At 58.8% G+C, this 20348-nt stretch overlaps 10 protein-coding genes across 10 annotated transcripts; 4 read left to right on the forward strand and 6 right to left on the reverse strand.

Moving 5' to 3' along the window:
• Nucleotides 1-263: 263 nt before the first annotated feature.
• BDZ90DRAFT_233551 (NAD(P)-binding protein) lies at nt 264-1463 on the forward strand. Its single transcript, XM_025506670.1, has one exon. It carries the CDS (start codon nt 396-398, stop codon nt 1278-1280), a length of 885 nt encoding a protein of 294 aa, XP_025360564.1. The 5' UTR covers nt 264-395; the 3' UTR covers nt 1281-1463.
• A 76-nt stretch (nt 1464-1539) lies between these two features.
• BDZ90DRAFT_254575 (hypothetical protein) lies at nt 1540-2403 on the reverse strand (the record flags this gene model as incomplete). The annotated part of the gene is made up of 2 exons (XM_025507827.1): nt 1540-1805; nt 1884-2403. 2 exons carry the CDS (start codon nt 2401-2403, stop codon nt 1540-1542), a joined length of 786 nt encoding a protein of 261 aa, XP_025360565.1.
• A 1088-nt stretch (nt 2404-3491) lies between these two features.
• On the forward strand, nt 3492-6109 carry BDZ90DRAFT_233552 (putative FAT1-long-chain fatty acid transporter). Its single transcript, XM_025506671.1, has 3 exons — nt 3492-3874; nt 4156-5391; nt 5470-6109. Exons 1-3 carry the CDS (start codon nt 3622-3624, stop codon nt 5904-5906), a joined length of 1926 nt encoding a protein of 641 aa, XP_025360566.1. The 5' UTR covers nt 3492-3621; the 3' UTR covers nt 5907-6109.
• On the reverse strand, nt 6010-9546 carry BDZ90DRAFT_233553 (APG9-domain-containing protein). The gene is made up of 5 exons (XM_025506672.1): nt 8015-9546; nt 7723-7945; nt 7625-7637; nt 7016-7552; nt 6010-6944 (listed from the first exon to the last, which is right to left on the reverse strand). Exons 1-5 carry the CDS (start codon nt 9507-9509, stop codon nt 6129-6131), a joined length of 3084 nt encoding a protein of 1027 aa, XP_025360567.1. The 5' UTR covers nt 9510-9546; the 3' UTR covers nt 6010-6128.
• A 103-nt stretch (nt 9547-9649) lies between these two features.
• On the reverse strand, nt 9650-10477 carry BDZ90DRAFT_54728 (hypothetical protein). The gene has a single exon (XM_025509669.1). It carries the CDS (start codon nt 10191-10193, stop codon nt 9723-9725), a length of 471 nt encoding a protein of 156 aa, XP_025360568.1. The 5' UTR covers nt 10194-10477; the 3' UTR covers nt 9650-9722.
• BDZ90DRAFT_54727 (hypothetical protein) lies at nt 10478-11477 on the reverse strand. The gene is made up of 2 exons (XM_025509668.1): nt 10914-11477; nt 10478-10839 (listed from the first exon to the last, which is right to left on the reverse strand). Exons 1-2 carry the CDS (start codon nt 11436-11438, stop codon nt 10762-10764), a joined length of 603 nt encoding a protein of 200 aa, XP_025360569.1. The 5' UTR covers nt 11439-11477; the 3' UTR covers nt 10478-10761.
• A 191-nt stretch (nt 11478-11668) lies between these two features.
• On the forward strand, nt 11669-13132 carry BDZ90DRAFT_275507 (heme oxygenase-like protein; the record flags this gene model as incomplete). The annotated part of the gene is made up of 4 exons (XM_025508883.1): nt 11669-11944; nt 12032-12194; nt 12272-12538; nt 12618-13132. The coding sequence occupies 4 exons, from the start codon at nt 11669-11671 to the stop codon at nt 12692-12694; spliced, it is 783 nt and encodes a 260-aa protein (XP_025360570.1). The 3' UTR covers nt 12695-13132.
• BDZ90DRAFT_261739 (hypothetical protein) lies at nt 12753-13337 on the reverse strand (the record flags this gene model as incomplete). The annotated part of the gene is made up of 2 exons (XM_025508407.1): nt 12753-13132; nt 13208-13337. The coding sequence occupies 2 exons, from the start codon at nt 13335-13337 to the stop codon at nt 12753-12755; spliced, it is 510 nt and encodes a 169-aa protein (XP_025360571.1).
• Nucleotides 13338-13530: 193 nt separating this feature from the next.
• BDZ90DRAFT_233557 (hypothetical protein) lies at nt 13531-15263 on the forward strand. The gene is made up of 4 exons (XM_025506673.1): nt 13531-13685; nt 13761-14280; nt 14349-14419; nt 14495-15263. Exons 1-4 carry the CDS (start codon nt 13571-13573, stop codon nt 15019-15021), a joined length of 1233 nt encoding a protein of 410 aa, XP_025360572.1. The 5' UTR covers nt 13531-13570; the 3' UTR covers nt 15022-15263.
• BDZ90DRAFT_242351 (hypothetical protein) lies at nt 14815-20303 on the reverse strand. The gene is made up of 2 exons (XM_025507414.1): nt 17714-20303; nt 14815-17642 (listed from the first exon to the last, which is right to left on the reverse strand). The coding sequence occupies exons 1-2, from the start codon at nt 20264-20266 to the stop codon at nt 15129-15131; spliced, it is 5067 nt and encodes a 1688-aa protein (XP_025360573.1). The 5' UTR covers nt 20267-20303; the 3' UTR covers nt 14815-15128.
• Nucleotides 20304-20348: the final 45 nt, after the last annotated feature.

Below are 20348 nucleotides of genomic sequence, written 5' to 3' on the forward strand. Positions count from 1 at the left end.
AACGTGGGAGCGGTTCAAAGGCGCCGGTCGCGTGGCCCCCAAGGCGGCGCTTACTATTCAGGGCGGCTCTAAGGGCCGGAACTAGGGGCCCCGTCAGCTCACTCTTGCTTCGTCCGTTAGGCGCAGCCCGATCTGCAGCCACAACCTCGCTGCGCTGATGAGTGAGTGAGAAGCAAGACAAACGGCGACGAGCTCAGGTTCGCTCCACTTGATTGATATCAGTGATCCCTGTCTGTCATCCTGATCAGACCGCGAAGAAGAACATAAAAGGGCGGTGAGACCAAGCTCCTTCCATCCGTCCCTCTCCTCATCAGCAACTACTACTACTACCAACTCGCCTTCGCAGCAGCCTGCACACCAACAACTCCACACCAACTCCTCACACTCGCACCGCAATGTCTTCCATCCTCGTCACCGGTGCTACTGGCAAGCAAGGCCAAGCCACCCTGGCCGCCCTCGCTCAGGCCCAAGTAGCCAACGTCAAGGCTCTTACCCGCAACCCTTCCGGGCCCCGCGGCCAAGCCCTCTCGCAGGATTACAATGCTCAACCAGTCAAGGGCGACCTCAATGACAAGGCATCGCTCCAGTCGGCCATGTCCGGCGCCTCTGCCGCCTTCCTCGTCACCACCTTCGACGATGCCAAGGGAACGGACGGTGAAGTTGAGAAGGGCAAGATCTTCGTCGATGCCGCGCTCGCATCTCCCTCCGTCAAGCACATTGTCTTCTCCTCTGTCGGATCGGCGTCGTCTGCCCCTTCAGTCCCACACTTTGCCTCCAAGGCCAAGATTGAGGACTACCTCAAAGCCCAATGGAAGGGCGAGAATCGCACTTGGACTATCGTCCGTCCTGTCGCCTTCTTCGATAACTTCGACCCCAACCCTGGAATGGCCCGCTTTGGCGCCCTCTCCTTCTTCGGATCGCTGCTCGGCAACACCAAGGTCGACTTCATCGCCGTGGAGGACATCGGCCGCGTAGCCGCTCTTGCCCTTCAGTCTCCTCAGAAGTTCCACGGCCAGACAATCGAGCTCGCTTCGCAACACCTCAGCACGGCTGACATTCAGAAGGCCATCCCCGGCGGAGCGTGGAAGATGTACATCCCGCCGTTTATCCTCTTCAAGATCTTGCCCTACGACTTGTCGCAGATGTTCAAGTGGTTCGTCAGCGATGGCTACCATGGCGATCTGCAGGCTGTGAGGAAGCAGTTCCCCTTCTTGCTCACCTTTGAGCAGTGGGCCAAGAAGGGACAGGACGCTGCCGCCGCCAAAAAGAAGAAGGCGTAGCTGCAGAGGGGAGCTGAATGAGAGAGGTTCCTGGATGAGCAGTGAGGCGCTCCGGCGCTTTGAGCATCCCCAGATACCCCCTTTGTTTCATCTGTGACGGCCGCGACTCGCGTCGATTGTACCTTGGCTTTCCGGTCTCTATTTTCTCGTATAGATGCAATATCGATGGCTCGTATCCCAATCAGCAAAGTGTGATGAGTAATTGCAGTTCGCGACTGCCTCGACCTTATGTACACGGCTTCCAGCTCTGCTCTCGTGATTACTTCTTCCCGATCGCATCGAGCCTTTGCGCGCTCCCGTAAACCCTCGTATCCAAACGATTGGCCTTATCATTCAGCCTCGTCAATCGCTCGTTCTGGCTAGTCAGCTCTGCACCCATGCTCTTGCCCAACTGGTTGAGCCGTCCAGCAAGGGCTCCAATTTCGTCCAGATTGTCCTCGAGCTCCCCCTCGAGCTCGTCGTCGCTCTCTGTCGCCTCGAATTGGTAGCGAGAGCGCTGTTGGAGGCGCTGCTTTTGTTGCTCTTCTGGCGAGAGGGCTTTGGACGAAGATCCTCCGAAGCGTCCTCCGCCAAAACGATCGGCGAAACGTCCCGTGCCCGTACCTGCGCCCGTGAGTGCCTGATCTGCCCTCACTTGAGCCTTGAGCGCTTCACTCCTGACGGCTTCACGTTCCTCGCGTTCCTCGATGTGTCGGTTGAGAATTCTAGCCTCCTCCGCATCCCTCTTTGCCTTCTTGTTGAATTGGATGTTCGGGCGGAAGATGGACCGATTGAGCGCCACGATCTCCTTGGCATTATCATCCGCCCTGCTGCTATGCGCCTTGCTCATGTCCAAATGACGCTCCGTATTCGCAATCTTGTCGGACTGCTCTCCAAGTTTGAGCACTGTGCCCGTAGCAGTCTCCTCGGTCTCTCGGGCGATGCGCAGCGCGTTGCGGGTGGAAGAAAGGGACTCTTGCTTGGTAAAGCGGAGTTGCTGTTTGACCGCTTCGACTTCGTCGTCTTCCTCGTCTTGCTCTTGAGCTTGTTGCTCGACCCCATCGTAGGCGCCGTTGTTGTTGGAATAGCTGGCAGCAGATCCTGCGCCATATTCCGCTTCGGCGTCGTCCTGGGCTGAGGCCATGTTGCGCGAGAGCTGTTGATTGCGACCGCCACCTTGTGAGCCGCCACCGTAGGCTGCATCGTAGCCAGAGCCAAAGTTGGCTGAAGGGGCTTTAGCATCGCGGAAGGTGTTGGACTGCTGGTAACCGCCGCCGCCGCCGCCGTATTGGGGTGGTTGGCCGTACTGCTGGCGTTGCTGCTGCTGAGGGTAGTAACTTCCACCTTGGCCTCCCTGCTGCCCGTAGCCGCTCAATCCACCACCTTGCTGCTGACCGGGCGGCGGTTGCTGGCCATACATGCCCGCCGTCTCCCTAGATCCATAGGGGCCTGGCGTCGGCCCACCCCCGCCAAAGGGCGACTGACGAGGGATGTTGGCATCGACTGGCGGGATCTTGCCGCCTGATGAAGATGACTTTTTGCTGAAGATGCCCATCGCGTTGCAGTTTTGAGATGGACTTGTGATGAAGAGCAATGAGGCGAAGTGCAGATTGGTTGGATGGACAGTTGAGTGTGACTTGGCAATGCAGCCAGACGAGATGGCAACGCCCCCTGCCGTGCGCCTGCGACTCGACGCCCCGCCGCGGACCAAAGTCAATCCGGCGGCTGTGCAGCACAAAGCACACTCGCACCAGGGAGGGGACGTCAATTCGCCGAGGCCAGCTTCAGACGATGGCAGCTCGAGATGATCAGCGTCGAAAGAGACGCAGCAGACGCCGACGTGGCCATTGTCCTCGGTCTCAGTGCTATCGAGCTGTCATCGAGAACACATCTGAGCGCAGCCGGTCTGCGTTGCTGCGATGCTGTGACGAGTGACGACCCTCGTGAGCTCTCGCCCTGAGGTTCACCACCTGCGGAGCCGGAAGATGAGATAGCCGCCTTCTCATCATCATCATCATCATCATCCTCTTGCCTCACCCCAATGTCTGCTTTTCCGGATGCATGAGTGCGGCTTGTGATGGTCGCAGCGAATAGGCGGCGGCTCTCGTACGGTGTCAGGTGTGTGGCTCGAACTCCACGTGGAGGTGGCTCTCTCTCTACCGTGCGTGAAAGGCTGTCGAGCGATTTCCCCACACTGTGGCCCGCCTCATTTCACGCAGCGCTCGCTGGACTCGCATAGACGATGGTTCTCTCCGAATCTCCACTCGCTGGATAGCATAGCATCGCTCCTTCGTTGAATTCTTCCTCAATCCATCCATCCACCCACTACCAACCACACATCCTTCTCGTCTCCCCGCCAGCCATGTCCCTCACGCCGGCGATGAAGGCCCTTGGCGGCCTGGCCACCTGGGCTTACCTCGACGCAAAGTACGGACTTCGATCCGACTCGCGATTGGGCAGGGCTGCAGCTCGTGGTAACTTGACCCACCGCCTCAACAGCTGGAAGGGAAAGATCTCTCTCTACGAGCGATTTGCTGCCAGAGTGCAGTCGACGCCAGACAATGTCGCATACGTCTACGAAGGGCAGACGTGGACCTGGAGCCAGATTCAGAAGGGTGAGTACTGCCGCCGAGTAATGAGGAAGCAAAGCATGGATTGGTGGCATTCAAAGATGAGCCAGCAAGAATAGATAGCGTATTGAGGGAGCTTCAAGAGGGAAAGACTGCATTCACGATTCGTCCACCCGGAGCATCCTGTGTCGACTTTGACCCCAAAAACTACACTTGAACTGAGATGTGGGCGTGAGAAGGAAGATGAAGGAGCAAGATTCCCGCCGAGGTCATCCTCTTTCTTTCCATCAGTGAGCTGACTCTGCATCCCGTGCCATCGCCCGCAGACGTCTTCCGAGTCGCCAACTATCTCTTGAGCCTCGGCCTCAAGCCTGGAGACCGCATTGCCCTCGTCTCGGGCAACTCGGTCGCATTCGTTACCATCTGGCTTGCCTGCATGTCTATCAATGTCGCCCCGGCCTTCATCAACCACGGCCTCACCGGTCAAGGTCTCGAGCACTGCATTAAGGTCTCGCGCGGTCAAGTCGTCCTCTACGAGCCCGGCTTCGAAGAGAATATCGCCGCCATCCAATCACAGCTTCAAGGCTCAAATGTCCGCCAGTACGTTTGCATCGAGGACGGCATCCCATTGTCCACAGGGGAGAAGTCAGGCAGCGGCGCTTCAGGTTCCATCCAGAACTCGGTCACCCTCAGCCTGCCCCAGCTGCGAGCCTCCTCCCCCAGCCCCAAGCCCATCGATCCTACCTACCGCAAAGACGTCACAGAGAAGACGCCCGCCTGCCTCATCTACACTTCGGGCACCACGGGACTGCCCAAAGCAGCGCTCTGCTCGCACGGCCGCATTGGCTTCGCCCTCGTCATCTTCGGTACGGTCAACAACTTCAAGACGTCCGACCGCATCTATACGCCTATGCCTCTCTATCACTCCTCTGCCGCCTTCCTCTGCATCGCAACCGCCTGGCCTGCAGGCTCCACAGTCATCATCGGCCGCAGGTTCTCCGCCAGCAGATACTGGGACGAAGTGCGCAAGTACGACGCGACCGTCGTCCAGTACATTGGTGAGATTGCACGTTATCTCCTCGCCGTGCCGCCAAGCCCGCTCGACAAGCAACATCGCGTCCGCATGGCCTACGGCAACGGCATGCGTCCAGACGTCTGGACCAAGTTCCGTGAACGCTACGGCGTCAAGGAGGTCTCAGAATTCTACGCGTCCTCTGAGGGCAACGGCGCCTTGATCAACTACAACACCGGGCCCTTCGGCGCAGGCGCCATCGGCCGCTTCGGCCCCGTCGCTAGGCGCGCCCGTCCAGACTTCAAGATTGCTCGCGTTGATGCCATCACAGAAGACATCTATCGCGATCCCAAGACGGGCTTTTGTGTCGAGTGCGAGCCAGAGGAGAGCGGGGAGTTCCTCATGGTCATTGATTCTTCGAAACCCTCTGGTGACTTCCAGGGTTATGCGGATAACCCGGAGGCGACGCAGAAGAAGATCTTGAGCGATGTCTTCAAGAAGGGGGACAGGTGGTTCAGGAGTGGCGATCTGATGAAAAGGGATGCGGATGGTGAGTCGCAAGATCGAGATATGAGTCTACTGCAAGTGTACCAGTGAACTGACTTCCTCCCTGCTCAACCTCACTCAGGCTTCTTCTGGTTCCAAGATCGCCTAGGCGACACCTTCCGCTGGCGCGGCGAGAACGTCTCTACAGCGGAGGTGGCGCAAGCCCTTGGCCAGGTCATCGGCGAAGCAAACGTGTATGGTGTCGAGGTCCCCGGCTCAGACGGTCGAGCAGGCTGTGCTGCCATCCCCTCGGACGTCGTCTTCGACCCTGCCCACCTCGCAGCACATGCGCGCAAGACGCTGCCCAAGTATGCTGTACCCTTCTTCTTGAGGATCGTGCCCACGATGGAGCAGACGGGAACTGTCAAGCATCTCAAAGTCGCACTGCGTAAAGAGGGCATTGATCACTCGATGGTCAAGGGAGACGCCATCTGGTGGCTTCCGCCAAATGCAGAGGCGTACAGACCCTTCTTGCCGCAGGACCTGCAAGAGCTCGCTGCGGGTAGGGTCAAGCTTTGAGCTGAAGAGCTCACTGATTGATATTCCGTCCCTTGCTTCCTCTTCCCCTTCCTCTTTCGGCAAGCAGCCGCCCCTCGTAGCTCGTAGACTTGATTAATTTGGTCTTCCCTTTCTCTCTTGCTGCAATCACAATGGAAACATCTTTTCTTATGCATGCAGTATTGCGTGTTGCATTATCATTCCATAGATAATCATACATGACAACATCGTCTTCGTCATTCATCAAGGCAAGATGCGTCGCCCAACATGCTCGAGTAGCGAGCGTGGCGGTCCTGCGGCCGAACCTGTCGTAGTAGCAGAGCTGGTCTCGAAGTGTTCATGATCCTGTTCCTCCGCGGAGGCCTCGTCGAGCTCGCGCAGATGGGCCGCGTCGCGGCTTGATGTAGTTGCCCTTCTCTTGTTGCCGGGGTTCGTTGCTGCCGATGTCGCTAGGCTGGTACCCGCGCTCGCACTCGCTGACGACTTTGGAGCTTCTCTCCCTGTTTTGCTCTTCCCTACCCTCCTCGTCCTGACCGCACCACTAGCCTGCGGCTGCGAGAACAGCAGTAGATCCTCAGTCTCCATCGCTGCGGCCTTCGGGCTGAGCAACATCCTCGACGCCTGGCTTGACGGGCGGTCCATCCCTATCCCTTGGCGCCGGTCGTGCTGCTTATCGTGGTGCCTTTGCAGCTTCTCAAGGTAGATCGAGGCGGCAGGATGGTCAGGCTGCCATGCGTTGGTTGCCGCAAAGTGCAAGGCGGACTGAGCCATCTTGTCTGTCGCGCCAGTGTCAAGGTCCCTACGACGTCGGTGAGACGAGCTCCCGGGCTTCCCGCGAGGAGGGCTGTCCGCTTCGTCCTCGTTGTCGCTTTCCAGAGTGGAGACTGCGAGGCCCTGAACGCCGTTGCGGGTCGCAATGGGCGATATGTTCGCAGGACGCCGTTGCTGCCGTCCACTCTGGTCCTCATTTTCGGCTGCAGCATCGTCCCCTTGCGAAGCGCCGAAGTCGAAGACCGCGTAGCTGCACACGTACCCAAGTCGATCGACGTGAACAGTGTGCTGTCGAGCGAAGAGTAATCGAGATATTCAGTCAGCAAGCTCCTCCATCTCTTCCTTCTACGCACACTCACCTCCCTGAAGAAGTCGACCACGTCCTCCGCACTCCTCGGCAGCGCCCACGCCAGTACGAATGGCGTGACCAGGACACTGAGCACCTCTCTGACGAAGATGGCCAGCTTCAAGTCGTACAATTTCGCAAACTCCACGTTAACCTCCGCAGAATGGAAGCCCCTCTCCGACCACTCCGGCGGGCAGTAGTGAGTATGATGCACTACAGCCTCGAGTAGGACCTCGGGCTCGAAGACCAGTCGTTCATCGGGTACCATGCCACGCGCCACGGCTAGGACGGCTCCGAAGACACCGATGTAGAAGAGGGTGTTACGACCGGGTGTGAGCTCGAAGTGCAGAAAGAGATCGGGGTCCGCCAGTGAGGCGAGGAGGAGTACCCCGGCTATCGAACCTGCGATGAAGCTGACGAAGCGGGCGAGGATGGCTTGGGATTCCCGAGGGAACTGAGCAAGGTACCGATCTGCAAAGGGGTAGGAAGAGTGGCACCTCCGGCGGAATAGGTGCGGGAGCTCGTTGTATTCACGGAACTTCCAGCGGGCCTGACGAACGTGAGGGAAGGAGCGAGGTGAGCGATGAGTCTTGAAAGAAAGGGGCAGGATGATGGTGCTCACCAGCTCTGTGTACCTGCGGCATAGAATAGCGGGAAGTCGTGAGCTCAGCTGTGATCGAAGGAGCTTCTTCCCGCCCCCTCCGTCCTACATGCACTCACTGTCTCGCCCCAAGTGTACCCGGATTCTTGTGATACTCCTCAAAGTACCTAAAGAAGCTGTAGACCAGTGTGTACAACACGATGAAGGGCGCGAACACGGCGTTCAAGCAGGCCATGAACACAAAGCGTCGCTTCAGGCCGTCGATGAGGTCGAGTCTATGTGAATCGGAGAGGAAGGCGCGTCGCACACGGCCGCGGGCGTCGAATAGGTAGCCGAGAATGCCTGGCGCGAGGGGAAGGAGGATGGTCAGACGGAAGCTGGGCGAAGAGCTTGAGAATGACCTGGACTTACAGAATTCGAGGTTCCACTGGAGTGACCGAGTAAGGAGAGGTTGCTGTTGCGCTCCATCCCCACCGACACTCAAGATGCCAAACGGGTTTGGCAGCCCCAACGGCAGCAAGTCCTGATCCAGGAGCGCGACCAAGTAATTGTCCTGTCGCATGAGTCGATTGGCGACCTCGTGGACATCAATGCTCTGTGCCTCGGGCCTTCCATCTCCAGCATGTCCTCCTCGCTCGTCTGGCAGCGCTGGCGCCAGACAAGGCAATGGGTGACTCTCCAGCAACCGGCTCAATCTCTCCACGACATCATGCCATGGGATAGTCTGGACATCCCTCTCTGGTACCTCGAGCAGATACTCATAAAAGTAGCGCATGCTCCTCAATCTCTTCAAGCCTAGGCCCACCCTCACGACTTGCATACCATACAGTCCCAAGAGGGCCACAGCAAGCAGTAAGGTCCCCAAGGACAGACCTGCAGGGCTCAACCCTCTCTTGCACTGCGGCGTTACGATGTCCCCCAACTTCCCATCATGTTGTATCCTTGTGTAGTCTAGGCACCCGAACAGAAAGGTGGAAAATCCCAAGACAAAAGCCACAGTGCCCAGCCCAGCCAGTCGAGATAGGGCGATGCATGTTGCCCCCTTGCCAGTGTAGTAGGCGTAGAGCTCCGTGAGGAAGGAGTCGAAGTCCTCTATGTTGGCCCAGAGCCAGAGGGCTTGTTCGCGGTGTGAGAGGTGAGAGGTTGCGGGAGAGTGAGTAGAAGGGGCCGTGCTACTATTGAGGTGGATCGTACCTCCTGAGCGGGATGAGGCGTCCTGCTGTTGGGCGAGACGGGCGGCTGCGACAATACGGCGGCCGAGGGCCTGGAGGGTGGCTAGCGCGCCGTTTTGACGGGGCCGGCGACGACGACGCGTAGACGATGTAGAAGCTGTGGCGCCTGATGCTGATGAAGATGAGCGCTTATGCCGCTCCTCACGACGCGATGGCCCTCCTTGTCCTCTGCCGCCAAGGAGGCCAGACACTTCGCCCCCTTCTTCCTCATCGACGTCATAATCATCGCGCTCAGGCTCGTCTTCGTCTGATATATCCCGATATGAGGCGGCCGAACCTGAAGTCGAAGCTGAAACGTCTCCCATCTTCAGCGCAACATGATCTGCTGCGCCTTGCGAGGGTGTCCGCCTTGGACTTGAAGGCCCAGCTGGGTTTGAAGACAAGAGCAGGGAGGCACTTGTGGAGTTGACGGCTGCTGGTGGAGGACGACGACTCTCTACTTGCGCAGCGGATCGAGACGGCGGTGAAGATGAGAGCGTTTCGGATGGTCGAGCTTCTGGCTGCATGCCACTCGCGGCGACATCGTCTTGCGCAAAGGGATCGGCGATGGATGCTGATACGGATGCTGCGAGTTGCGCTGGAGGACGAGAGGTGGTCGAGCCCGAGGCTTGCGGGGGCGCGCTCCCGCTTGACTGATGCTGATAGTCATCCTCGTCCGGTTGAAAAGGATCCATGACGAAAGATTGGAGAGGATGAGATGGCAATAGGATGGTAGGAATGGCAACGAGCAGCTCAGTCCGGTTCACCAAGTGGATGCACGCATCAACGCTCGACTCAATCGACGGTACGCACGGGCCGCGTGATTTTCGAGCTGGCCTCATCACTCGTTGGCGCATTCAATGAGCTACCAGTTAGGTCCAGTGACATTGAAACACTCGTCATACAGATCATACAGCGCTGTCGGCTAGCCACTCTCTTACAGTCTTGAGCCCCTGGAATCCCTCCTCGCTACCCTCGGCCGCCTTTTCATCCTGTAGCGCGCTCATAGCCCATCCGCGCTCCTTGCCCAGGCAAGCGACAGCAAAGGAAGCCTTACCGCCCGAGACGACATCTGCGTCGAGGCGATCAAGGCTAAAGGAGGTTGCTCCGGACCCGCCAGAGTCCGGGGAGGTGGCGTTTCGCTCTGACCAGGACCAGTCGACGTAGTCTGCTGATTCGGCATCCTCGTCATCGTCCTCCTCGTCGAGGCCAGGTTTGGCGCTTGAGGCAGCTGATTTGGATCCACTCAAGCCTAGTAGAGACTTGATGGCACCGAAGAAACCTCCACTGCCCTGCGCGCTGCCACCACCCACCACCTCACTCATCCCCCCAACCTTGGCCCTCCTCTGTCCCCCAGCCGCGCCCCGTCCCAGTCCCATGCCCGCTCGTCTCCGGCCCAGCTCCTGTTCAAATGCCGCCCTCGCGCGTGCTACGACCTGAGATTGGCGTTTGGTATCGTATGGCGAGGCGGATAGGAGAGGTGATAGGTCACCACGGGTGAAGAGGACGAGCAGAGAAGGTGGTGGAGGAAGGGAGCGTGATGCAGAGCGTGAAAGGCGTAGTCGTGCGAGGGAGGTGAGAGTCGAGTGCAGTTGGCTAGGAGCAGGATGAGAAGGCACAAGAAGTCAGCGACCGACCGCACGCACATCGCATCGTAATGAAGCAGTAAAGGCATGTGAGAGCTACCAGCCCGCCTGCTCGAGTAAAGCACTCGTCGCAGACACCGGGCATTAAGATGCTCGAAACAGCGGCTCCCGTCTGTTCGATGGGTGCTCAAACCCCGTGAAGGGTGAGCGTACCAGCTGCTTGCGCTCAATTTTCGCGACACTTCGGCACGTTGCGACCCATTGAAAAGGATGAACGGAATTTGACATGGTCGCGGGTGAGATGCATAGGGGGAGGACGGAAGAAGGGGGTTGAGGAAAGCGAACGCTAGTAGGAAGCTACTCACTCGACTGCCTCAATGAGGGTATCGTTCTTGGTCGAGGCGCCTCGGATCGCGGTGGTGGTGTCGACGCAAAAGACCTGGGCGGAAGTGAAGCAGACTATTAGCCCTCAGTCTTCTGGCAACCATCTCTCTATTTGTCCTGCCGGCTCACAATCTTATCGGCAACACTTAAAAAGTCGCCGACTCTGCCCCTCAACCTTGGGTGGCCAGGCAGATCCACAAGCTGCACGGGCTGTTCCACTGCCTTCTCCCCATGCCCTTCCGCACGAAGCGTGATGCGACTTTCATTCTCATGCTGAGAAGTCTGAGTCTCTGGCACGGCCTGAAAGACGAGGGCGGAGAAGATGGAAGACTTGCCCGTCTGCTCTGGGCCTACTAGGAGGGCAGTGATAGGCTGGCCAGATTTGCGACGCTGCGTTGCTGATGATGAAGCCGGGACAGCCTTCTCTGACACGAGGAGAGAGGAACGCCTCGCGTTGAGTACAGCAGAGAAGATGGCAATCCCCGTGATGAGGAGGAAGGTGAGAGTGATAGAGACGAGGATCGAAGAGGGAAGCGTCGCCAAGGGGCCAGGTAGGATCCTGCGAAGGGAGGAGGCCAGAGGATAGAAGGGAGAGGCATCATTGTCGATTGGTAGGGCGTCTGGCCACCTGACCGGCGGGCCTAGGAAGGCCATTGTGACGAGTAAGTTGTGTCGTGAGGAGGACAAGTGAAGATGCAGTCAGCGCCGCGTTCAGTCGCTCTTCTTCTCGCACGCATCGCCCGTCGCCGCCGCGCCAAGTCGATCAACGCGGACCGAGGCCCAGCCCGACTTGACCTGAGCTCACACAACTCGTGGAAAGAAGTCCGTGCGTCATGAGAAGAGAAAGACCCTTGTCAACCACTGCTTTCAATCAAGGATCAAGCATGGCACCCTCTCTGACAGAGCATCTGATCTCTCTCACTCCTTCTTCCCTCAAGGTAGCTACGGAGCATCCTTTCCTACTGGAAGCAGGCAAGGGAACCCTTTCCGCCGACAGGCTAGCAGCATGGCTGACGCAGGATCGCCTGTACGGTTTGATGGGCTACACAAAGCTGCTCGGTGGGCTGCTTCAGCGCTGCCCTTCATTCGATGTGCCTCCTGGGCACCCGAAGTCAGATCTGTACTGGAAGAGGCTGAGAGTGTTGGGTGGCGCGATGAGTGTGAGCGAGCATACAGGCGGGCAGAGCCTCGAGCAGAGGCAAGACGACGAGAGCTGATCCAGTTTGCCTTGACGATGCGCATCGTAGAACATCACTCGTGAGATGGCCTTCTTTGAGGATGTGGCGAGGAAGAATGGGCTTCCCCTCGATGTACAGCCGCCATCTGCTTCGTCTGCTACTAGCGTCAAGGGCAACGACGAGCCGCTACTTGGCCTGCTTGCCCCGACTACGCGAGGCTACATTGACTACAGTGCGTGACAGATATGGCCCCAAGAGATCTCTGATTCTCACACTGACCTCACTGCCTTATATCATTCTTGCTCACAGTGGCCACCATCGCCTCGACGGCCACCTTTGAAGAAGCTCTGGTCCTCCTCTGGTCAATGGAGCACCTCTACCTCACGGCTTGGCGCTTCGCACTGTCTACACAGAAGGCCCTCTCACAACCGGCCCAGCCTTCGCCTGCAGTCTCGGCTCTATCGGAGCTGATTCCCAACTGGACGAGCAGGGAGTTCGAGGTGTTCGTGGAAGAGATCGCAGAGCTAGTTGAGGGCATTGACGAGGAATGGAAGAGGGACGGGGAGAAGAGGGAGAGTGAGTTGGAAACTGGCCTCGCGCCTTCTGATGCGCTTCACGCTGACATCCTCTACCCTCCTTCATTGTTGCCCTACAGGACTCGAGGCAGTGTGGAAGGCATGCGTCTACTACGAGCAAGGCTTCTGGGAGGCGGGCAGTCCGTGGGGTCATTAAGCGTGCGCAATGCCATAGTCTAGATGCGATTTGCAATTTGCATTCAGCGGTCAGCTGATCAGCTCTTATGATGGAAGATTTTGCCCATCAAACCATGCTTCTTCTCTGCCTCTCCTTCCCCTTCCTCTCCGACTGCGTGACCCTCCTCCTCGCCCGGAGATGGCGACTCCTCGACGTCCTCCTCGACCTCGACCATTTCCTCGTTTCCTTCCCTCTTAGTGCTCCCCTTGAAGCCGGGCACCAGGCTGCGCTTAGGAACAAGCTTCTTGACCTTCTTCACGTTCTTGCGCAGGTGAGGACGATGCTGGTTCACCGTGCCCAGGACTCCGCCTTTGCGGGCTGCGGGAGGGGCTTTACCTTGGCGAAGGTCATCCGGGTCGAATCGTGGGTCTAGCTGCGAGGGCGATGTGTCCATGGTGCGTGGGATAGGGGCGGTGCCTGCGTGCGTGGCATTGTGCGGTCGGTGAGGATGCAATGAATCTCAATAGAAAGAGATCATGGGCGCACACTCACCAGTCTGCAACTCGGCCAATTCAGTCTCCGTCATCTCCTGCTGTTGACCGCCTAGCGCCTGAGCCTCGCCTTGGGCCTGCGTCTGGCTCGATGTCTGAGCAGCTGCGATATTTTCTGACGTGGATGACATGGATGTAAGAGCGTGATGGTGATGAGAAGCAGTTAACCTTGAGGAGCACAGCAAGCCCCGGCGTCTAGCGTAGAAGGAGCCCAACTTGGCGTCGATGCAGCTCCGCCGTCGATGGAGTCGATGCCTCCACAAATCCGCCGGTCCGCTTGATCTTGATCCGATGGGACAGGACGCGAGTCGTTCGTTCAACCAACACTTTGATTTCCACTGCACCACCATCCACTCATATCTCGATGATCCGCATACGACATCCTCAGGGCGCTTCGAGCTTTCAAATTGACGACACCACAGCATGGCATCAGCTCGAAAGCTTCCTCTCCGGCCTGGTCAAGGTGGAAGATTATGAGCGTGCGTGGCCAACGCTCGCAGCATACATTCGCCCCGCACCTCACTGACGCAACTCTCGCCCTCTCCCGCCAAAAGTTCGCACAGGCTATCCACCCAAACCCATCGACACTTCCTCCCTCACTCCGTCTTCCCTCCTTTCACAACCGCCTCTGTCCATCAAGCGGGGCGACCAGTTGATCCTCGCCCCAAAAGCATTGCCAAACGGCGGCGTGGCACCCTCATCGCGACCAAACCAATTCTCCCCTCTTGCCTTCGCATCGTCCTCTTCCAGCAAGTCGCAACCATCCAATGTACCGAGCTTCAATACGAGTAGCGCGACGGCAGTGCGAGGGGCGCCGCCACAGCATCGGGCGGGGAGTGGTACAGATGGAGTTGGAGGAATGTCACGCAGCCAGCAGGTGGCGATGAGGGCTTGTGCTGAGTCGAGCGCCGCGGCGGCATCAGCGTCTTCGCCAGGCAGCAACAGTCAGCCCAAGACTTCAGCTGGTTCCGCCGCTGGATCGAAGGGATCAGTACAGGATGGCGAGGTGTACGTCCGCCTGCCGTCCACGGGGGAGCATCTGACGCTCAAAGTTGTGCCGGATGATAATAGCTGGTTAGTGAACGCGGCGTCCGTTATCAACAGACCTCGACTAGGGCTGACCATCTTGCCCCGCTTTGCAGTCTCTTTCACGCAATCGCCGTTCTCTTCCATCAAAAGACCGGCCTCGACGTCTGTAAGGGGCTGCGACAAGGTGAGTTCGCCTCGCCTTGCCTCTTGTCCATACCCTCCTCCTGAACTTACCCGTCTTCTCATCACTAATGCCCAGTCGTGTCACAAGGGATTCTAGCCAACCCAGAAGACTACCCAGAAGTCGTCCTGGGCATGCCGCCTCACGAATACGCGCGCAAGATCTCAGAGGAGAAGACTTGGGGAGGAGCAATTGAGCTTTCACTCCTCTCCAACCACTTCAACACAGAGCTCGTCTCTCTCGACGTATCAACAGGCGTGACCTATCGATTCGGCGAAAGTGCCTCCCCTCCCCACTCTCAGATCGGGTATCTGATCCACAGCGGGATTCACTACGACTCCCTTGTCCTCCTCCCGGCCGAGGTGGAGCCTTCGCCCGGCCAAGTGCCCCTGGACTTTGCCCGCACGCTCTTCTCTCGGGATGAGCAGCAGCCACTGGACGCTGCGGCAAAGGAGATGGTGGCGAAATTGAAGGCGCGGCATTACCATACGGACACAGCGACGTTCGATCTCAGGTGCGGGACGTGTGGGAGTGCCTTGGTGGGGGAGAAGGGGGCGAGTCGGCACGCCATGGAGACTGGGCATACGGACTTTCGGGAGGCGTGATAGAGAAGGGGTGCTTGGAAGAATGCTTCCATTGCTTCAGCAGGAGGAAAGCCAAGCAATGCAATAGTTCTATTTGCAACAGCCTTCCCTGCTCACAGATCCACGCTTCACTTCTTGCCCTTCTTCTTGTTCTTCTTCTTCTTGTTCTTCTTGCTGTTCGACGACCCTCCGCCAGCGCCACTCGATGGGGCCGCGCCCGCCTCTGCATCGCCCGTCTTGTCGCCGGACCCTTCGCCCTCGTCGTCATCCCCATCCGCATCTTCATCGCCGCGCTGAGAGGCAACATCATCGCCCCTAGAGGGGGTGGTCGCGCCGGAGGGAGTAGCCTCAGCAGATGGTGTGTCAGCAGTCGCGGGAGCTGGATCAGCAGCGACGCCGGCGTCGACAGCTTCTGCCGGAGCCGGGTCACTCGGTACGGCCGACGGAGCTGGAGCAGCTTCTTGTACAACTGCACTGTCGGACACGACAGCCTCCTTCGCCTCGCTACTCTCCTGCATTGCTTCAGTGGGGACCGAAGCGCCGCTCTCCTTTTGAGCAGCGATGGCGTCGACTGACGCCACAGTCTCAGGCGCCTCAGGCGCCTCGTCGTTGTTTGCTGCCTTTGATGATGCCGGCTTCAGTACCGTCTCCTCCTCTGTAGATGGTACAGCCTCAGTCTCCTGTGCATCTGTCTGCGGCTCTTCCTTCGCTGCTCCTTGCGCGGACGCATCAGTAGGCGTAGCAGGCCCTGCGATAGCCTCAGGCTTCTCCATCTGCTTGTCATCTGCCGCCACAATCTCCAAGCTACCCCGGACACTCATGTCCTTTTCCGGCGTAGGCGGCGGCGGGACCTCTTTCTCATCTTGAGTCGGCGTCGACGGGCGCGCTGTGTCTACCATAGTGGTTGCCGCACCGGCAGCAGCAGCAGCCGCGGCCGATCTCTTCCTAGCCGCCTCTGCCAAACGTTGTTGCAGGGTTTGACGTGGCGGGCGTGTAGGAGTGGCGCTGCCCGAAGCTGATGTCGAAGCTGGTGGGGTAGGAGCTGGTGAAGAGATTGCAGGCTCCACGGCTGCGGATGCCTCAGCTGAGGGACGAGCTGGAGTCGTTGGGGTCGGCGGTCCTGTGTGGTTGGCCTCCGCAGGAGACGAACGACCGTTGGGAGATTGGTCGCGAGATGAGGAGGGCTGATGGGGCGCCGGTGAAGGTGCTGCGGCTGGAGGCACTGATGCGTCCGCGACTTCAGCTGTAGGCTTGACATCTAGCTCTGCCTGCTGCTGCTGCTGCTGCTGCTGCTGCTGATCTTCCTGAGCGATGCTCTCGATGGCTTCGGAAGGCTGGGCTTCCTGCTGGCCTTGAGCTTCCACAGAGCCCTTCGCAGCTCCATCGGCCACTAGCCCAGGTCCGCCCTCCTCATCGACGACCGTTTTGGTATGCTCAGCGACCTCTTGCGGCTCAGTCGGAGGAGCTGCATTTTGGCTTCCTGACGACTTGGATGGCTCATCGCCCTCGACGACTGACGGTGGCAGGGCAACCGCTTCCATTGAAGGGCGACCAGAGCTACTTGCACTGCTCGTCCTCGCAGGAGGGGCCAGCTCGTCCACGCCCCCGCTTGCTGCGCTCATCGGCGGGCGAGCACCTTGCGCTTGCGCCTGTGACATCGGCGACCCTTGGCCCGCAGGACTGGCCGCAGACCTGGGCGGGGTACCCTGCTGTTGCTGTTGTTGTTGTTGTTGTTGTTGCTGCTGCTGAGCATTCGCAGAAGCGCCTCGACGGCCGAAGGGGAACATTTTGCTTCGGTAGGCTGCAGGACCCGAGCGGGGAGAGGAAGCAGCTCCGCCGCCGACGGGGGATGAAGGCGCCGGTGAACCAGGGCTGTTGGTATTCACTGCGGGTGGTGGGGCAGCTTTCCCGGCAGCAGGAGCGGTGGAAGACTTGCTTGCCGGCTGCTGCGCTGGCGGTGCGGGAGGGGTTTTGGAGCTAACGACCGCCCTCAAGCCCTTCGTATCCCATCCGCCCTCGGACATTCCTTTTAGACTTCCCAGCCTTGCGTCGAGATAGTCGACGTCCGCCTGCATACGCTTCATCGCACTCTCCCCGCCTTCACGCGTGACCTCGACCTTGGCAAACTCCGTTCCCACACGCTGCGTGATCGACGAAAGGACCTGCGCGGTGATTCCCTCGACGACGCTTGGCGCCAGGTACTTGCTCAGCACTTTGTGAAGAGTGCTTGTCTCTTTCACCAGGTCCACGATGGCCTTATTTGGCTGAACAGCTGGCGAAGTACTGTCACTTTCCTTCTCATCGTCGCCCTTTGCGGGGAGGGGCGCATTCCAATTCGTCACCGCAAGAGAGCGACAATGCACCCCCAATCTATCTCCCATAATCGCGACCAGCTTGGCATGAATCTCGAACATGTGTTCCTGGAAATCGCGCTTGAGCTTGTCGAACTCCACGAGCATCACGGCTTGGCGCTCGTCGGGAAGATGGCGGCGGACACACTCCCTGAGGTACGGGATCAAGTGAATGAAGAGCGAGAGGGACTGTGAGGCCAGGGCGAGGTGCTTAGCAGTGATGTTTTTGAGACCGGCTGAGCGCATGGCACCTGCGCCGAGTACTACTTGGCAGGTGCGGGAGTTGAATTGCTGCGGGCAAGGGAGGATGAGAGATCAGACTGTGTTCACCTGCGACGGCGATCTTGAATCGCGCAACTCACCTTGAGGAACTCAACCTCGCGACTCATGATCTCCATCGTCCCCGTGACGCGGCTCATTCCGATGACGGCTTGCGTGTACTCCCTTGTGAGGTCCAGTACGCGCAGTGTAGCCGGAACAACGTAGAAGGACTTCTTGTCCCCAGCATCGACCGCAGTGCCACCGGCAGAAGAGGGCGCTTCTGACGGGATGGGTAGAGTGCTTGACATCTCTCTCGCCTGCCCTTCTGCTTTCTCCTCTTCTCCTGATGGAGCCGCATCCGGCCCCCAGCCCTCCGGATCCTCGCTGGCGCATTGCACAAGCTTGCGCACCAGCTCAACTGAGTTGAGCGGCACTTCCGCCTGGCTCCATGTCTCCTCTTCCACCCATCGTGCCGCTTTCTCCAGCCTCACGCGATGAAAGGCGCGCAGCCAATCTTTGCTTTGGTTGAGGAGTGTGGAGCGTAGTGGGATCAAGCGACGCATGCCCACTGTACTGTTACTGCTGCCTGTGGCTGTGGCTGTGCCCTCGGTCGAGCGAGGACGGATTTCCATCCTCTCCGTCCTTTCTACGAACGCCATGAGCGGATCGAAGAAGGCCAGAAACTCTTGCATGGACAGCTGAGCGTGCGCTATTGCGCGAAGGGAGACGAGGCGCGCAATGAGGATGTGTGCCACTTCGATGCTTGCGTGGAGTTGGGAGGCGAGGATATTTGGCAGGCCGTATGAGACTGTCGGGGGCATCAGGTATTGCGAGGCCGAGGCCTCCTCACGGGTGTCATCCAGGCCAATCTTCTCCTGTCGGGCAAGCCGGTCGAGAAGACCTAGTACTCCTCGCTCCTGCTTTTCAATCCTGCCAACCGCGGCCTCCATCCCTTCGCAAGCCGCCGACAGAAGAGGTGAGAACTCCTCCGTGCTCATCTCCCTCAGCCTCTTGGCCGCATAAGCGCCTGCCTCGCCCGTCCTACTCTCCCCCTTACCCGAGGCGGCAAGATCGTCGTCAAGCAGATCGAAGAGGGATGACAGTACGGGGTCCTCTCCACCTGGAGCAGACTGCAGGGCGCGCTTGAGGGACTGCCGGATGGAGAGGAGCGCAAGAGGGCGGTATGAAGAGGTTATCGCTTGCTCGAGGCCGGAGGTACGCACAAGACCGTGGACGAGGGGGCGGACACGATCCTGCAGAGGCCATTCCGCGTCGCTTGATGTTGGGGATGTTTCTGGCGGTTGCTCGAGACCCTGTCCCAGCACGCCTACGAGCTCTGCTTCCAGCTGGCCTGAGATAGCGGCTTCCAAATCGTCGAGGTCGGGTACGAGCGCGGCAATCGCCGGGATCTGCGAGAGGTCAACCTCTTCGCCGCTATCCTCTTGTTCCTCATCCGTGACTCCGTTCGCATCATGTTCGCCGCCATTGGGCGCTTGGAAGGACCTTTCTCCTGTCGAAGGTGATCGCAACGGTGACAGTGTCCTGTCTTGATCGCCTCTTGCTCTTGGCTGCAGATCGTCCCTCAAGCCCTCAATGACAAGCAGCGCCTCCTCATACTCCCCCTGGCCGACCATCAACTCGACCATCCTCTTCGCCTCACACCACCTCTGTATCCTCTCCACACCCCTTATCCGTCTCAGCAATACCCTCCTCTCATCCTGCTTGCGCACTGCCCTCAGCCCTGTCTTCACGTGCGACTCTTCCACGGCTATGAGTTCGCTGCGCAGCGAGTGGATGACGGAGAGGCATGAGCTCGAGGACTGGGAGAGGTCTTGCAATGTGCCCAGGGCGGAGAAGAAGGAGGAGGAACGGAGTGAAATCTCATGCAGAAGATGCTGCTCAACTATGTCAGAGTAATGGCTGAGCTTGTCGAGGTGAGCATTTGAGTTTGGCGTTGGGCCAGAATTGGCTTGAGGTGCGACTGTGTCTGATATCGCAGGCTCGGCGCTGTTGGAGCCGGACGCATTGACGGCCCCGTACCGCTCCGTGACTATGTCGAAGGTGTATGGGTTGCCGAGGTTGAAGTCTTCTTCGAAGAAAACCTGCGGCACGGCACTGAGCGGTGGGAGCTTGCCCTTGGCAACGGCGGTCGTAGCCGTCGAGGACGAAGCTGCATCGTCGCTGCCTTCCTGCTGCTGCGACAGCCTGGTCTTTGCGCTCCCTTTGGCACCGAGACTTTTGCTCTTGGTGTATCTGTCCCACTCAGTCGACACCTCATCGATGTAAGCCTTGACGCTTTCCTTCTTTGGCCGCCTTATTTCAGCGTCCTTATGCGTTGGGAGGGGAGGATAGCGACTCGAGCTGGGGTCGATGGGATGCTGCCGCTTGTGAGGACTGTTCAGTACGGTCGAGAGGGCATTGAAGCCGCCAAGAAGACCAGCTGTGGATGACGAGGATGAAGTCGATGCATTGGCGTTGGTGTTGGCGTTGGCTGGGCTACCAGCAAAGACGGACAGGTTGAGCGTTGAAGCATTTGCGAAGTTGAGGCCGCCAGCTGCCAGGGATCGAGTGGTCGCAGAAGGGGCCTGTGACGATGAGAGTACAGACTCTGTGTCCGAGCCGGGGTCGTCAGCATCGACCGATGGCCGAGACATGACGTCGGCTGCGGTGTGACCAGAATGTAGGAACAGGATTGGAATGAAAGTGTTGCTTGGCCAAGTCCAAGTCCCAGTCGAT

The sequence above is a fragment of the Jaminaea rosea genome (assembly GCF_003144245.1).
Source record: "Jaminaea rosea strain MCA 5214 unplaced genomic scaffold BDZ90scaffold_12, whole genome shotgun sequence".
NCBI lineage: Eukaryota > Fungi > Basidiomycota > Exobasidiomycetes > Microstromatales > Jaminaea > Jaminaea rosea.

What these genes read in the sequence shown, in the direction of transcription:
- BDZ90DRAFT_233551 (XM_025506670.1), top strand. Translation starts at nt 396, where the DNA reads ATGTCTTCCATCCTCGTCACCGGTGCTACTGGCAAGCAAGGCCAAGCC.
- BDZ90DRAFT_233552 (XM_025506671.1), top strand. Translation starts at nt 3,622, where the DNA reads ATGTCCCTCACGCCGGCGATGAAGGCCCTTGGCGGCCTGGCCACCTGG. An exon ending in CTGGAGCCAGATTCAGAAGG is followed by an intron (nt 3,875 to 4,155) that starts GTGAGTACTGCC and finishes CATCGCCCGCAG; the next exon opens with ACGTCTTCCGAGTCGCCAAC. An exon ending in GATGAAAAGGGATGCGGATG is followed by an intron (nt 5,392 to 5,469) that starts GTGAGTCGCAAG and finishes AACCTCACTCAG; the next exon opens with GCTTCTTCTGGTTCCAAGAT.
- BDZ90DRAFT_233553 (XM_025506672.1), bottom strand. Translation starts at nt 9,509, where the DNA reads ATGGATCCTTTTCAACCGGACGAGGATGACTATCAGCATCAGTCAAGC. An exon ending in CCAGTGGAACCTCGAATTCT is followed by an intron (nt 7,946 to 8,014) that starts GTAAGTCCAGGT and finishes CCCTCGCGCCAG; the next exon opens with GCATTCTCGGCTACCTATTC. An exon ending in TGGTCGACTTCTTCAGGGAG is followed by an intron (nt 6,945 to 7,015) that starts GTGAGTGTGCGT and finishes TTCGCTCGACAG; the next exon opens with CACACTGTTCACGTCGATCG.
- BDZ90DRAFT_54728 (XM_025509669.1), bottom strand. Translation starts at nt 10,193, where the DNA reads ATGGGACTGGGACGGGGCGCGGCTGGGGGACAGAGGAGGGCCAAGGTT.
- BDZ90DRAFT_54727 (XM_025509668.1), bottom strand. Translation starts at nt 11,438, where the DNA reads ATGGCCTTCCTAGGCCCGCCGGTCAGGTGGCCAGACGCCCTACCAATC. An exon ending in TAAGTGTTGCCGATAAGATT is followed by an intron (nt 10,840 to 10,913) that starts GTGAGCCGGCAG and finishes ACTTCCGCCCAG; the next exon opens with GTCTTTTGCGTCGACACCAC.
- BDZ90DRAFT_233557 (XM_025506673.1), top strand. Translation starts at nt 13,571, where the DNA reads ATGATCCGCATACGACATCCTCAGGGCGCTTCGAGCTTTCAAATTGAC. An exon ending in CAAGGTGGAAGATTATGAGC is followed by an intron (nt 13,686 to 13,760) that starts GTGCGTGGCCAA and finishes TCCCGCCAAAAG; the next exon opens with TTCGCACAGGCTATCCACCC. An exon ending in CTGTAAGGGGCTGCGACAAG is followed by an intron (nt 14,420 to 14,494) that starts GTGAGTTCGCCT and finishes ACTAATGCCCAG; the next exon opens with TCGTGTCACAAGGGATTCTA.
- BDZ90DRAFT_242351 (XM_025507414.1), bottom strand. Translation starts at nt 20,266, where the DNA reads ATGTCTCGGCCATCGGTCGATGCTGACGACCCCGGCTCGGACACAGAG. An exon ending in GCGAGGTTGAGTTCCTCAAG is followed by an intron (nt 17,643 to 17,713) that starts GTGAGTTGCGCG and finishes CCTTGCCCGCAG; the next exon opens with CAATTCAACTCCCGCACCTG.